This window comes from Myiozetetes cayanensis, unplaced genomic scaffold, assembly GCF_022539395.1.
Source record: "Myiozetetes cayanensis isolate MyiCay16 unplaced genomic scaffold, myiCay2020 scf6-25, whole genome shotgun sequence".
NCBI lineage: Eukaryota > Metazoa > Chordata > Aves > Passeriformes > Tyrannidae > Myiozetetes > Myiozetetes cayanensis.
The window spans coordinates 52,820,779-52,836,511 of NW_026087853.1; the positions used below are offsets into that span (position 1 = coordinate 52,820,779).

General features: G+C 42.0%; 1 protein-coding gene across 3 annotated transcripts in view; it reads left to right on the forward strand.

Annotated features, from left to right (window-relative positions):
- Positions 1 to 11,547: 11,547 nt before the first annotated feature.
- The window catches only part of USP47 (ubiquitin specific peptidase 47), a 53,153-nt gene continuing 48,967 nt past the window's right edge, over positions 11,548 to 15,733 (forward strand). For 2 of the 3 annotated variants that reach the window (XM_050335462.1, XM_050335461.1), the window contains exon 1: positions 11,559 to 11,744. In XM_050335462.1, the coding sequence (XP_050191419.1) occupies positions 11,706 to 11,744 (39 nt within the window). In that variant the 5' untranslated portion in view covers positions 11,559 to 11,705. Of the gene's footprint in view, positions 11,745 to 15,733 lie in introns of all 3 variants that reach the window. The other variant, XM_050335464.1, reaches the window with a different exon arrangement.

Consider the following 15,733-nt stretch of genomic DNA (forward strand, 5'->3'; position numbering starts at 1 on the left):
AAATACTACACCTGCAGGAAGATGTTCAGTGAACCCAAATGTTTACATATGCTTAGAAAACACGTGAAAATGTCACCAGTAGCTTCTAGTGAGGAAAGCACTCATTGTTATCACTTGTTTTAGTTCTGCAAGGCAAACTGAGGTCTAGTCACTGAGTCAGTCTGCAGATACTTCCCTACTTAAAGGAGAGGCAGCTAAGGCTGAAGAGCTGAGAGAGGTCTCTGTTTGCATTGCACACTCTCTTGTTGAATTTCTCTTCCCCATCTCACTGTCATACCGCAGTGAGAAACCTGAAATCTGTTCACCACAGGTTTCTCTGTTCCAAGACCCCAGAGAAAACTGTAAAATACCTCTCCAGTACAGGGGAAGAGAGGAGGGAGGGGGGGGGGAAACAGTTTTAACTTCTATGTTTGCCTATTAAAGTTTTGTTTACTTAGCATTACTGGCAAAAACAACTTCTGGATTTAAAAAGCTCTTGTCTACGATCAGAACTACTGCACATTGCTTCAGTTTCCAAAGTTCTGTGACAAGCTCCCTTATCCCATGGGCTTCCTCCACTGAATGCAAGGCCTGAGCTTTTAGGTTTTCATTTGCAGTCCTGCTGGACCGGGTGACAAAAGGGACACTGTGCTGCTGTACAGCTGTTAATTCCAGCAGCACTGGCTACTCGTAAACAACCAACAGAGACGTCCTTATGCAATTTCCTGCTCTCCTCGAACCTCGCTCTAATTCCACCCCCAAAACAGCTCCCAGCAGAGTCACAGACCTCCTGTTTGCAAGGTGTCTCACACCTACAGCTGCCCCTGGGATATGGGACATTAGGTTCAGTTTTCTCAGCACCAAGACTTTTGTGATAAAGAAAGGAGGCAGAGATGGTTTTGTGTACTTAATAATAATGTTTTAGCATTTTTGTAATAGTATTTTTTATCCAAAAGTTTCTTAATTATCAGCATCTACTGCAGTATGAGGAAGTAGCTTTATCCATTCCTTTTGCCTTCTGTCCCATAAAGGCACATGGGGAAATGTTTTGGTTCTTCCCAGAATGTCTCTGGATAGAGAAACAAAACAACAAAAAAAACCCAGTTAGACATTATCTTGCTTGTCCTTTTAAAGATGTTCCTTTTATGATCAGCATCATGGCTATCCCTTTATACCCCCCGTGCACACAAATCTTCTTTCATTTTGTAGAGATTAGATTTAATTTTCTCCACTTTTCCCTTCCTCTCCCATTATTTTCCAAACCTTTTGGATTTGCCTTTCACTTTGTTACGTCCTTCTCTAGGCAGTTCTTTACTATCATGCTAAACTTCACATTTACACAAATAAAGCAAGTTTTATTTCCTTCTTTCAGGTTTAATTTGAAGAGTTGAAGAAACGAGAGAAGTCTTGAAATTAATGTGGAAAAAAATCTAGTATATATAGTAAGATCCAAAATTTTAAATGTCATTAATTGCATCGTGCATGGTAAAGTCTAATGTTCCCATGCACTTATGTCATGCTGTTCCCACACTTGAAATTTTCATATTCTTTTCACGTGCTTTCTGATGACATAACCATCCCTAAGCACAAGGAAACATTGCTAATACACTGTTAGAGCACACTATTAAAATAAAAATAGTCTCTCTGCAGACCCAAAGAGATGTTAAGCTGCTCACATCAACCCTCTTAGCACAGTGACAGAGGAAGGTCCAATGGTGCTCTCAACAAAATGTCATTTAAAAAAACTCCAGTAACTTAAGGTTAAGACATGTTATAAATCCCAAGAAGAAAGGATATTGAGCCACAGTTAACAATTCACAGAAGGATTCTAACACCTAACTTCTTCTAATCTACAGATACATCCAGTGTACAGTAGAAGAGATTGCCTGAGCTACTCTCAGGTTTGAAAACCAGAAATGTCCTTCTCTGCATTCAAAATACGTGCACTCATCAATACTCTATCTCAAGATTGGCATACTTGATACAGAACTCTAAGTTCTGCTATTTCAGCTGTGACAGACTATGTTTGCTAAGTAGAAATAGGTAATGCTAGTAAGTAAAACCAATTCCCTCTTAAAAATGTAAGAAAATGTAAAATAGCTAATGACATGTAAGTGGAGAGTTCAAAATCATAAACCTCAGCTATTCCCAAGATTTGAGGCTGCAGCAACACTCAGATACCCTGAACATCTCTTGTATTTAAACATTAAGTTACAGCCTCCTGAAATGTACTGAAGCAAACAGTCACGGGAACAACAGGACCCAACATAAGCACGTCTTCAAAATCAAACTTCTCACACCTCCAGACATTATACAGATGAAGTGAATACTGCAGAAGAAAGTGCCTTGCTTTTCTACTTCATCTCTGGTTCTTCAGTCCTGCCTGTGGATGTCCCCGGGTATTACAGTTTTAACATGATTTCTTCAGACTGCATATTAGTACCAAACCAACTCCGTGGCTGAAACAATATCTTGCCTAATTACTGTTTTACAACACAACATTGTCTAGAAAAGTCATTAAGCAATCCAAGTGCACTGAGTGGCATCATTGTCAGTCACATGATGGATTTTAAATAGCCAGCGCAGCACTAGTAACCAGTAATTACTCTGAAATTTCCATAAATAATCACTTCCATTGGAGCTTTTAAAAAATTGCATGTCCACTTTAATTCTTACTGCATTCAGTTTTTCCCCTTCCTCAGTTAAAAAGAAAAAAAAATTTAGTGACTTCATTCTCAGGTAAAGCCATGGTTTAAGCAGCCAAAGGGCCAGAATCAAACCAGCAGCGAGGCTTTGAGAATGGTTTCATATACCATGAACTTATTTCCAAAAATTAAATCACAAAAACACCTTACAAACACCTTTTCATGAACATAATTTTTATTCATTTTACATAGGAATTCTTGGTTTCATTACTTGTTTACTAAAAGCTGCTCTGTCAATAAAATTGCTATTTATGCTGAGGAACATACAAAAGGACCCTCCTAAAGATCCTGTTAAATCTAGTTTGGCTGTACAGAAATATGGCAATCAAAGAGGATAATAGTTCTTGTACATAACTGCAGGCAATAACTCCCATCCCCAAGGCTGCCAAGAACATGAATGGTATTATGAGGCAGTTAAAGCTTCATTAACCTCTTCATGCCTGAAACACATATATCACATTAGTGCCATCCTGAATAATTTCAAAGACATGAAAATAAATTACATGGGAATACAAAAAGCAGATTAACAAAAGACAGGCCACTGTAATTTCAGCCTGTCTCTGAAGGAAGAGGCTGAAGGTGTAGCCATAAGGAAAAACAGACTAAAGAATGGTCAGGGTATTAGCAAAAAAAAATTGCAGTTAGAAAAGTACGTTATGGTCAGGCTTTTATTTTCCCTCAAATTCAGAGGTCAGAACAGATAAAAAAAATCCAAAAGACAAATATGACTGACTGGCTGATCTTCATTTACAACTTCTTGGGTAGTACTGACAATAACTCCCTGATGATCTGAGCCTTTCACTTTCCCCATTTCAGAAACCCTCCTAGACTTAAAAAAAAAAATCTGCCATATAAACCAGATCTGGGATGCAGAGTAGGATGGGCATTTTATTGTATATGCAAGTTTCCTTGTATGTAGAAGCAAACCTAGAATATCAAAAGGTTTATGGACATTTTTGGTTGACTCTACAGCATTCCCATCAGTAAGTCTGGGATTTGGCTTCCAGTAAGTATTTCCATTACTGGTGGTATCAAAAGCGCAGCTCTGTATGCCTGTTAGTATTCAGAATTGGTTTGGGCTGCTTAATGTAAATCTTTTGTTACCATAAGGAACACAAACCCGTCGTGAATGCAAAGGCACAGGGCATGAAAGGCACACATTTCCAGCACAAGGAAGGGCATAGATTAATTCCGTATGTAAGACACTGTGGTGGATATTGCAGCACCCAGCCTATCATTACATCTACAAGCCTGGCAGCGAGACCCTTCTGACTCACACACCCCTGCATTCCATGGATGCATCCCACATTACTAACCAGCCAAACAAAAAACCCCAATGAGCCCTTCTTTAACACCAGCATGTAAAAGAACCCTCTGCTGAAGAGTTAAAGTCTCATGAAAGGATCTGGATTCAGTCCAAATGATCCAGAATTCATCTCTACCTATGTGGACACCTCTGGTAGACCTGCTTACATCTAACAGGCCCAATTCACTATCCTGATTTAAATCACAGGTGAGAGGCAAATGGGTATTCATCTAACTTATAACAGCTGGCACAACTCATTGCAAAAAAGTAACAATACAAAAAGAAATTTACTTCCCACACTGACAGCAAATAGAAGATTCAAATTCACACAAATGTCTTCAGTCAAGCCTTTTAATCAAAATACTGAGGAAACACAACTTCTCTCCAGACACATCTATTCACAAAGGCAATGATGACAAGCAAGAACAGTAGTTACATTTTTTTTATTATTTTTCCCATGTTAATTCAGTTCTAAACATTTAAAAGAAAAAGTCCACTAAAAAGAATTAAAATTGAGATACATGTGACCAAAAATTACTGATTCTAGAAACTATATTCTTTCTTAAGTCTCTCACCACCAGTGCTTTGCCTCACTCTTTCACCCAGAAGAGAGACTCCCAGTCCTACAGGATCACTTTACCATTGCAGACCCCACACACTGACAACTACTTACAGTCAGGTCTGAATACAAACCACAACAGTCAGGAGCCAGCAGCATTTCCTTATATATGACCCAAGCAAGACAGGAGACAACTTGCTGGAAGATTTCAAAGGGCATTTTACCAACGTCAGGATACTCTGTACACAAGTCCCTGCCCTGCCTGACTCATGCTGTGTCCACATTGACATTCCCCACGTTTGTCCTGTGACAGCATTCACACTGCCAGAGCTCCAGTGCTGGCAGCTGCTCTGGACCGGCAGCTGACATTTTAAATGCTATGTAAGACCTCTGGCAGCTCCCTTTGCTGCTGCCAAAGGTAAAGCTACATTAATTAATGTAAGAAAGAGCTCAGCAAGCCCCACAGCAGAGCAGCCCTTACAGCCCAGGAAGGTTGTATATGATCCAGAGAGAGCCTCTTGCAAAATGAGGACAAGGTTGAGCTCGGAGAACTACGGGGCCACAGCAGGTTTTAGACCAAGCCTCCCACAAGTTCTGCACAAACAGCCTAAAAGCTGCTTTAGAAAGGTCTCACCACAGGCCACCCTGAGCCCCTGCCAGTGTGGGGGCACAGACCAGGAGCAGGCAGCTACAGCACTGCAGACACATGGCTCTCCTGGGATTGACAAGAAAGGGCCCTGGCACCAGGAATGACTGCAGATGAAGAGCAACTCCCGTCCCCTCAGTGATCCTAACCCAGTTATAAAATAACCAGGTCTACCCCAATACTCCTCAAAACACAGAGTTCCTCCCATCATCAGTGGAAGAAGTTTATTAGTGAAAGCACAGAGCAAAGCAGAGAGTCGTGTCAGGCACTGTCAGTGAGCACCATTCATGGAGGAATGGGGAGACAGGTGACAGCCCCCTCCTGCTTACCACCTCTGCCCAGCAGAGAAGGTTGGCAGGTCTCCACTGCTGGGCAGTGCAGAGAGGCCAAGGGCAGACCACACCATGGGGCACAGATCCTGCCGCAGGTACTGCCCTGGTACTCCACACCATGAGTCTTGAGACATTTAAAAAGACACCAACTGCTGCCCTTTCTTCCCTCCTCTCAGTGAGGATATGGGGTGGGGCCCAGGCAGCTGTGAGCTACCTCTTTACACTGATAATCATGACGCCTTACAAAGAAAACGTAAAGAAAACATATTTCATCCAGGTGAAGGCCACCTAGGAACTTAAATCTGAGAGGATGGAATGTTCTCTATGTGCTAGGGCATGCTGAGGATGGGAAACCACTTCCTGCTTGCCCAAAGAGCTGTAAGCAGTATAATTAGCACTTGCTTGTAATATTAAACGTCACTAGATCTAATCTGAAGGGTCACTGGGAACCCCTCATGCAAATCTGAACTATTTAACTCCCCAAGGACCCAAGGGCAGCTATAAATACCTCGACCGTCCATGCTGAGAGCTTCTGAATACTGAAAGCAGGCTGAACCTAAGCTACTCTGTTACTTTTGCACATTACAGAGTCTTATTTAGAGCTGCCTTTGCACTCCTAGGGCCACTCTCCAGCAATTCCTCACGGGCAGTAAGTGTTAATTCAGTGTTTTGAAATACACTGGTTATGTGACTGAGAGCTTTTTTGAACCTTTAAAGTAACTGAACCATGTTGGTGACTGACATTGCCACAGCACGGCTGATTCAAGCAACACTCCTTTCTTCCTGCTTTCCCCTAGGAAAGCCTTTGCTGTGTTGCTGTGCACAGAGATTCCTTCACCCCATCACCCTCCAGACTCAGAGGAAGGGATTAGATAAGACCCAAGCCCATATTCCAGAAAGGAAGCATGCACTCCACCAGTCTGCGCATTTCCAAGCTACTGCACGCATTTCAGATGGACCAGTCACAGCCTGGCCACGAGGCTAAGCCAGCAAACCCCACGTGAGATCTGCTTGGATGTCACAAACCCTCCGTGATACCAGCCCACATCTGCTTCCAAACTGTCCCCACACGAAGTGGAAGTTGGCCTGCTGCTGAGTGTTTCACTCCCAGCTACACCAGGAAGGTTTTGACAAGTGCACCAAGAGGTCAAACGCCCTGGAACTGTGCTTTGTTTAGGTTGCTAATGCCAGAAACTGCTCTGTAGTTATAAGTACACAATGCTGAAAATTGTAAGTCAAGCTGGAAAAAGAATTCAGTGTTAATAAAGGAAGCCATGGTCCTGCAAAACTCTCTGCAGTATTTTATTTCTCTTTACAACTAATTTGACCTCTAAACTCTTTCGGGAATTCATACATAAGATTAATGCTATCATGGAAAAGAAAACTAACTTCCTAAGCTAATATCTGAACACTCAGGATCTTGAAACCAGAGTAATAAGACAATCTTTAACAAAAATGTTAATGAATCTTGGCTGCTGATTTACAATTAATTAAAATAATCCTCTACTGGTTTCTATTAAAAAGATCTTGGCATGAAATACCATGTCAGAGGAGAGAAAAGCAGTTCTATGTTCATAAAGATTATGGCAGAAAACACTGTTTAAGAACAGCAGAACACAATGTTTAGCACTGAACATAAATGAGCTTTTTCTTTAATCTCGATAAGTTTAACTTCAGAGTGCTGTTTACCTATTTACTACACCTACAAGACCTGCTACAATGGTCCTTCTAAAGCAAAACAATACCTTTTCCCTACTAAATCTTCCATTTAACATTTTAATTTCCCACAGCATTCTCAACTCAGAGAAAATGATCTTTTTTATTTCCTAAAATTCTGCATACACTTCTTTAGACATGGAAGTCTATAATCTCTGGGGAGTGTTAAGGTACAGATCATAGAAAATCACTTTATAATGCTCTATCTTTAAATTAATGCCTTGATTCCAGTGCTTAACACATTCAGGAAACAGTCTAAAATGTTAAAATATAAAAGCCTCCTAACAGGTACAGAATAATTGAAAATAATCCATGTTCTTCTTTTAAATATCCTAATTTTTTAATTAGACCAGCCTTTTACTGGTCTGTTTCATACTCAGGGAGCTATGACCAAAGAAATTAATACCTAGCAAAAAACACATTTAAAGATGCAGAACTACATAATTTTAGAACCATATAATTTTCTCTTCTTTACCTTTTACTAATTCTATTTGTTATCCCTAGTAATTCTCTCCTTTTTCCCTCCATCCACATAAGGGCCAAATTTACTGATTTTTTTTTTCTTGTCCTTATTGAAAGCACTGGATGTGCAGTTGCCTGCAGATTTTCAGAGAAATGATTCAAAATCTGCTGTGCAACGGGGGAAAAGTTACTTGCTCAAATAGCAAAGTAACCAGTGCAATGAACTGCTGGACTGTGCTATCCTGAACTTTCACACATCTCTGTTTCTATCAGTAGATGTGGACTTGCCAAAGACTGAAAAGGGGAGAGGCCTTGAGCTGGTTTTTCTTAAAGTGCTGACAGTGCAGATGAGCTCCGAAAGAACCCTGCCTCAGCACTGGCTACATTTCTACTGCTGGCAAATACAGAATTGCTTTGCCATTTTGGTAATTTGTCAACAGCTTGCCAAGAGCTGCAAACTTCAGTTTTGGGAGTTTTTATTGAGGGTTCTGTTTTGGTTTGTTTGGTTGTTTTTTGTGGGTTTGGTTGGTTGGTTGTTTTGAACAGAACAACACAATAAAAAACAAGCACTGCAATGCTGGCTCTGCCTCTGAAACAGGAGATGGATCTCCCACCAACAGCCTATTTGAAAAATCAAAACCGACTGTTTCAGAGAAGACATCCCAAATCAGTGGTATTAGTCCACACAGTCCTCTTTACATAGGCTTTCCCTTTCGAACAGGGGGGATAACAATGTGGGAAAAACATCAGTTTGCAGCACCTAACTACACATATGAAAGAACCAGATGACAGCACCCCATTTAGATTTAAAAACCTTTTTCAAACTTTTTTCATTACTTATCAGACCTTGGATATGGACACTGGGACAGGATTCAGTGATTTTTTTTTTTACAGAGAAGGTGAAATGAGTAAAGCATAAACTTTAAAAAAGCTGCAGAGGGGAGGTATCTTGTTCCCAGAGACTAATTTACAAGTTCATCAACTTTTATAACAGAGGCTTGCTATTTGTTTTAGCACACCAACATTGTATAACTACATTTCAATTCTTCTGATGCATAAATTGGTGTGATAAATGCTGTATTAGCTGAAAACTGACACACTTCAGCACTTGTGACTCTCACCAATGCATCGCTGAGCAAGAGTTTGACAGTCAACAGCCAAAAAAATCTACCTGTGCCTGCAAATCCAGCATCAAGTTTACTCCATTCTTCACACTGATAACAAGTTAAACCTCTGGTATATTAAATCAGCCTTTACATAAGGCTAAGATTCCCTTCATGAAACTCAAATGCTGAATATTCCTCTTTAAGAAGTCTCAATTGAAGAGATTAAACACTGTAGCATCCACAAATTATAAAAGCTCTCAGAGATTTAATTATTAACCAGAGATTATTACTCCATTAAAGATGTTTCATGCACACATGCTACACTGGATGTTTGCACAGTTTTAAAGGTTGGCAGGAGGATCTAAAGAGTATTTCTTTAAAAAACAAACTCCTGATTCTTATCTAGTAGGCACATATTTGTGGTAGCTACCTCTTTATTCTAACAATATATTTCAATGAAGTCATTGAGTCCTGCAGCTTTTTCTCTTGTTAAGCTCAAATGACAGCAAAAAAAACCCCAAAAAAACAAACAAACAAAAAAAACCCACAAAACCCAAAACCCTAAGAACATAACACTTCAGAGAGTCAAAAGAACTAAAAGAACTTCCAAAAGTAACAACTCTGAAAATGTCTTGTCCCTAAATTCTGAATTCCTTACAAAACAGAGGAAGAATCCCCCAATTTTGAGAGGTTGGGGGGAGGGGTGCCCCCAAAATGGGAGGAGAGGGAAGTAACACCAGGCCAGTCAGTCACATATCAAAGTTGGAGGCTCCCAGACAGTGTTCAGATGATTGTACCACCTTGTACTGCAAGCTCGGCTCTGTTCTAGCTCTTCAACACAAGGACTTGCTCACTGACCTCATGGATCTTTGGACACCATTGGGCAATAGGAAATCACCAGGCAGCTGTGCTCCTTCAAATTATCTACAGTTAACATAATTTTTAATTTCTTCTGCAATTATACCTTTTCTCACACCAAGATACTTATAGAAGTCCCCCTCAAAAGAAACTCCAAACATAAAACCCAAACAAAAAACCCCAAACAAACACAAACAAACCCCCCCAACTAAATTCCCAAAATTTTAAGAAAATGACACAGCTGATAACCATTAATAAAGCATCTCTTTCCAAAAAGACATGGGTTTATTAATTACATACCCTTTTTCCTATTAAAAAAACAAACCATTTTACATATTTTTTCCTTTTGCAGAGGGGTAGCTCTATGCAACCCCTTGCTTAACATAAAGTAACATTAACAAGGGACTCCCATGTTCCTCCCTTGATGCTTAATTTCATCATATTAGAGCTCAAAGGTCTAAGGCTTTCAGGTGCAACATATTTCAAAGCTAGAGGGCAAGAGCTCCTGTTTTAAAGAACTTCCTGACCTTTACTAGATAAATAACTAGAGCCCATTAAGTTATGTAATGAAAACCAAGTTAGAAATATACTTAAAAGTTTTTCAATGAGAGGACTTCTGTGCTTAGTTCAAGAAGCAGAAATAAATAAAACAACAAAAAACCATTTTCCACAGTGTAGTTGAAAGACGAAAATAAAACCACTGATGTTATTCACAGAAATGACCATTTTGAAGCCTTTTTTTTTAAAGTACTAAAATATTATACTAATAACATATCCCGTCTCCAAAAGGTTCCACCTCTCTCTCAGAAAGTAGGGTGATGAACAGGAACTTGAGAAGTTACATACTTTGAACATGACAAGGGAGGAGAGATCATTTAATTTTATTAAATCTTCACACCACCAATAACTTCCAGTACAATGGGTTTCAAAAGTTACCCCAAAACACAAAGTTTCTTTGACACAAAACCAAAAACTACCCTCAGTACTGCATTTTTCCACAAGAGGACACTAAAATAATAAGAAAAATAGTTGTACAGAAACGTACAACTACCATATACCACTCTTCTTCATTAGGCAAGTAGAATGCTTTTCAATTACAAACTATTTTGCACTGAAATAGGCAATAATTACTTTTCTACTACTGTGTATTTTAGTCACTCCAATGATTCCTACTTGGCCTTTAGCGTGTCTCAGGCGGCACGAAAAACAGATATATTTAAGATTGTTATGGATAAAAATCTACCCTTCCGAGCCCCGTGCCGCCTCTGGGGCAGCGACCTGGGCGCGCTCCCTGCCCGTTCCCCTCCTGCTACTCCATTTCCACGGCATCACAGAATCCATTAGGGCTGGAAAACACCTCCGGAATGACCACCAGACAACCACCGTGTCAACCAGAGCAAGCGCTACGTCCGGCCTTTCCTCAAACGCCTCCAGGGCGGGTGACTCCAGCATCCCCCTGGCAGCCCGTTCCGTCCCTTCACTGCCCGCTCCCCCGCGCCGCGATAACGTGAGGGGGGAGGGGGTGGCCGAGCACCATTGCCGGCCCCGGGGCGGCTCTGCCCGCGGGGGCTCCGCGCCGCGGCTCCTGCGCCGCCCCTCGTGCTCAGTCAACACCCGCGCGGCTCGGCCGGGCGCGCCCGGTGCTGGGCGAGGCACCGAACCCGGCACCGAACCCAGACCCGGAGCCGACTCCGGAGCCGGGAGCAGCCACGGCCCCGACGAAGGCGCTCAGGGCTGCGGGCCCGGGGCGGGGCGGCTCTCGCGAGAGCCCTGCCGGCGGCCATTTTGGCTATGGATTGGCGGCGGGGCGGGGCCGCGGCGCTGCCCGCGGGAGCGGAGGAGGAGCGGAGGAGGAGGAAGGAGAGGAAGAGGAGGAGGAAGAAGAAGAAGAAGAGGAGGAGGAGAAGAAGAAGAAGAAGGAGGAGGAGGAGGAAGAAGAAGAGGAGGATGAGCCGCGGGCGTCCCCCCGCCTCCCGCTGCTGCTGACGACGGCGCTCGGCTCAGCCTGCTGCGGGCTCCGCGCCGCGCCAGCGGCCATGGTGCCGAGCGAGGAGAACCAGCTCGTCCCCAAGGAGGTGAGGCGGGCGGCGGCGGCGGCCCCTGCGGCGGGCGGGAGGGAGAGAAGGAGGCAGGCCCGGGGCGCCGGCGCTGGCTGCGGAGAGGGCGGAGGAGGCCCGGGCCGGCCCCGCCGTGCCCGTGCGCGGCCCGTCTTTGTGCGGGGAGCGGGAGGGAAGAGGCTGGCAAGGGGGGAGGAGGAGGAGGCGGCCGGGGCCGAGCGCAGGGCCTGGGCGGCCCGAGGGCTGCACCTGTCCGTGCCCGGCATGCGGGCCCGGCCTGCGCGGCGGGGGCCGTGTCACGGGGCCGGGGGCAGCGCGGCCCCTCCCGCCGGGCGGGCAGAGTCCTGCGCGGAGGGAAGGGCTGGGAGCGGGCTCGGCCCAAGGGAAGGGGCCGGCGATGCCGAGGGGCCGCCGCCGGGATGCGGGGCCGCCCCGACCCTCCCCGGAGCGCCCGCGCTGGGTGCCGCGGGGAGCGGGCTGAGCAGCGAGTCGTCTCCTTTATTCTGAGCCCCTCGCCTCCCCTCTGCTGAGAGGGAAAGGGGGAAGGCTTGTTTTTGGACACGGGGTAAAGATAAGAGGCTGAGTGAAAGAGGAAGGCGAAGGCTCTGTCCCGCGGCGATAGGCAAATGACACGTGTCAAGCAGAGCGATTCTGTGCAGGGGAAGGAGTGCGTGTGATGGCATGGAATATTTGGAAACAGCTGCTCCTAGAGTGCTATCAGCAGAAACTTTGTTTCCTGAGCAGGTAGCCTTACACATTCAGCCAACTTTTCTGATAGTTTTGCTATTCTGGTAAATTACTCAAACCCTTCCTGTTGTTTTTTTTTTGTCAGATGTCAGCGTTAGGTTTACCTGTTCTGTCGTGTGTTCTTGAGGGAGGCTTTGCCGGGCAAGGACTTCGATTTCGTGGAGTTTAGCAAAATGAGGTCTTGGTCCTTAAGTGGTATCCTTGAGCAGATCTGTGAAACAAATAACAATACTGACCTTTAGAAACAATTTTTTTGTCCGTGCAATTGTACGAGTACGTATGTAGGACAAAGGTAGCTTCACCTCTTGTTTTCTTTCTTAAAATACTGAGGTTTAAAGGACTACATTTAGTCTTTTTGTAGGAAACAGAAATCTCCAGAAACTTCAAGTAAGAGATGGAGTGTAGTAGCTGATATACTTAAATATTAGCTTTTAAATAAAACTTCCAAAAATGTAAAATCAGGTATAGAAGATATAGTAGCTTCTGTACTTAAATATTTCGTTTTAGAAACAAACCAACATAAGGACAAAGGAGAACGGCAGGAGAAACATTGTGACAGTAACTGTAGTTAATTGTAACAGACAAGGTTAATAAAAGCAGCTCGTTGAGGCTGTTTCTTTAGTTCTGTGTATTAATAGTATCCCCCTTGGCTTTAGGGTTGTATTCGGAATATATGTATGAATCAGATGTGTATTTTTAACTGACTCATTGGACTAGGATTTTGAATGCACTTTTGTCTGTAGGGAGGGAAGTGTGGGTAAAGGAAGATGAATATATGTGTTTATAGATATGGATATCTTAAACAAACTGTGAAATCTATAAACTTTGTACATTGATAATGCTAGAGTGAGTTGCTTTTTCTCAGCAAGTTTTCTCAAGTTCTTTATTGTGTCCCTGTGCATTTTTTAAGTAAATGAAACTGAACAGAATATTAATAAAATCAAATTGAGCAAGAAAACAGATGAACTACTTGTGTTAAGTCCATCTGGTTTTATTTATAGATGTATATATTATACACGTGTTGTAATAGAAGTTTGTCTTCAACTTTTCCAATGTTTTTCATTATATCCTCATTTTTATTATAGTGATACGAAGTTTTAACAAATGTTATGCCATAATATTCACATTAAGTCCTTCTGAGATTCATTAATAGTCTCATTGCAGAGAACACTGTGAGTTATGGGTGAACAGAATTCTCTAGGTCTTAACAGCCTTCTTCCAAATATTCCTATTGTGCCATTAACAGCAACTGGAGGCAAAGCAGATCATTTGGAGTTGCAGTTCTGCTCTTTAGGGATGGATGAAGGATTATAGTTCATGATTTTTGTCCTTTCCCAGTGGGCTGAGTGGTATCCCTTGTATCACTGCCTTGTGCTATTTCACAGATCAAGCTGGGCTGTAAACCAGTATCTGCTAAAGATGAGGACACAACCATGGTTTCTTTTACATTCCAGTGTAAAAGAGCAAGAAGAAATGTAATGTTGTTTGCTTTAGGCTGATTTAGGGAATGACTAATCATCTAAAGGAGTGAAGGGGAAAAGGATTTTTCTTCATGTCTACAGGTGATGCCTTGGTAGATAAGTAGAAGGAGTTGTCTATAACGTTACCAGCCTCTGTGTGTTGGAATGGAAAGACAAGTATTGGGTTAGGTTGATTTTAAGTCTTCAGTTTGTGTTTGTATCCATATTTTTGTTTGTGCTAACAGAAGCTCAGCTTACTGTTTTTGAAGTCTATTGTATGGGTTTTTTTCATTAGCTTTTGTAAGGAGCACTAGCATATTTTCATGGATACAAAGTGCTAGTAGTTTCACTGCTGCACTTAGAATATCTTTTATTAGTCTCCTATGAAAACTTTTCTTTTGGACATTGCATGGCTTCAGCTGCATCTCTGAAGTCCAGGTAGTCAGGGTCTTGTTATATTCTCTTGCTCATAACTTTGGCATAAAGTTCTTTTTCCATGGGAACAGATGGATTAAAGCAGTTTCTAATAAGCCATTGTTGGGATTTCTTTTTATATTAAGATTTTTGCCCAGGCTGTGCAGGCATTTCGTACATTTGTTCTTGCATCCCTACTGCTGCCTAATGCTTTCCCAACTGTTCCTGTAGTTGTGTGACCAATAATTCCTTATGATGTGGGCAATGAGAATCCCTGATCACTACATGTGGGGTTCAGTGTGAACTGGTCCATGTTCCTTTTTCTTCCAATCCTCAATTCCTCTGCCCTCTTCATCTGAAAGGTAAATAATTCACTTTAATTTTATTTTATATCCAAGAAACAGAAGACATTGAGTAACATACAGAACATTGCTGCATCCTGGTAGTAAAATCTGAGCATATTTTGTAAAAACTGCAGTATTAATAGGTGTCAGTTTTTACCTGTGTTATCTAGTGAAACAGTAACCCTGGGAAAGGAGGGGGAATAGTGTAAGAAAGATAATAATGGAAATAAGAAAATGGTACTATCAGAAGGGAAGACACATCTGTGGCTTTCACTGTTTCTTACAGGAAAAGTTAACTTGAAACTTATTTTGGGAAAATCTACTTGAAATAGAAAACAATAAAATATTGTCAGCAATGCAGTTGGTGAGGAAGGTGCCTGTATGTGTTTACTGGTAATATAAGTGAACTTTACTAAGACTTATCTTGAAAATCAAGATATATCAGAACTTAGTGAATATTGGTTGGAATATAAGAAGTCTCTTGTGCTATGAGATTTTTGAAGTGTCTGTGCCACTGATTAAATAAATGTTGTGCAGATACTTTCTCAGCATGTTCCAGCATGAACTATCCAAAGTACACCTGTCAGAATAAATATATATATATATGCTTTGTACTTGCTGCCATTAAATCAAGCAAGGTAGTGTGAGTTCTCTCTCAGCTAAACTAATGTGAGTCTTTTCATCCGTACACTAATGAATCCATTTTCATCTTCTGCATTGAACAAATCAAATATATTTCCTGATAGATATTGTTTTGACTTCCTCATTAGAAGAGCGGCAATCTGATTAAGATATTTTGCAATTCTGTTCACTAAAGGGATGCTGTTCTTTTCAATGATGATGACATCCTTGTTTTTTCATTCCCATGTATTAAGAGATTCTACAAGTGGTTACAGCTTGCATAATTTATCATTTTTTCTTGCTTTCCCTCTCATGTGCTCCATTATACAACGTAAAGGTGTGGTTGTGACACATGGAGAAACTGACTGCTTCATAAACAGCTATTTTGGAAATCAAATTTAGGAAACAGAATATCCACACA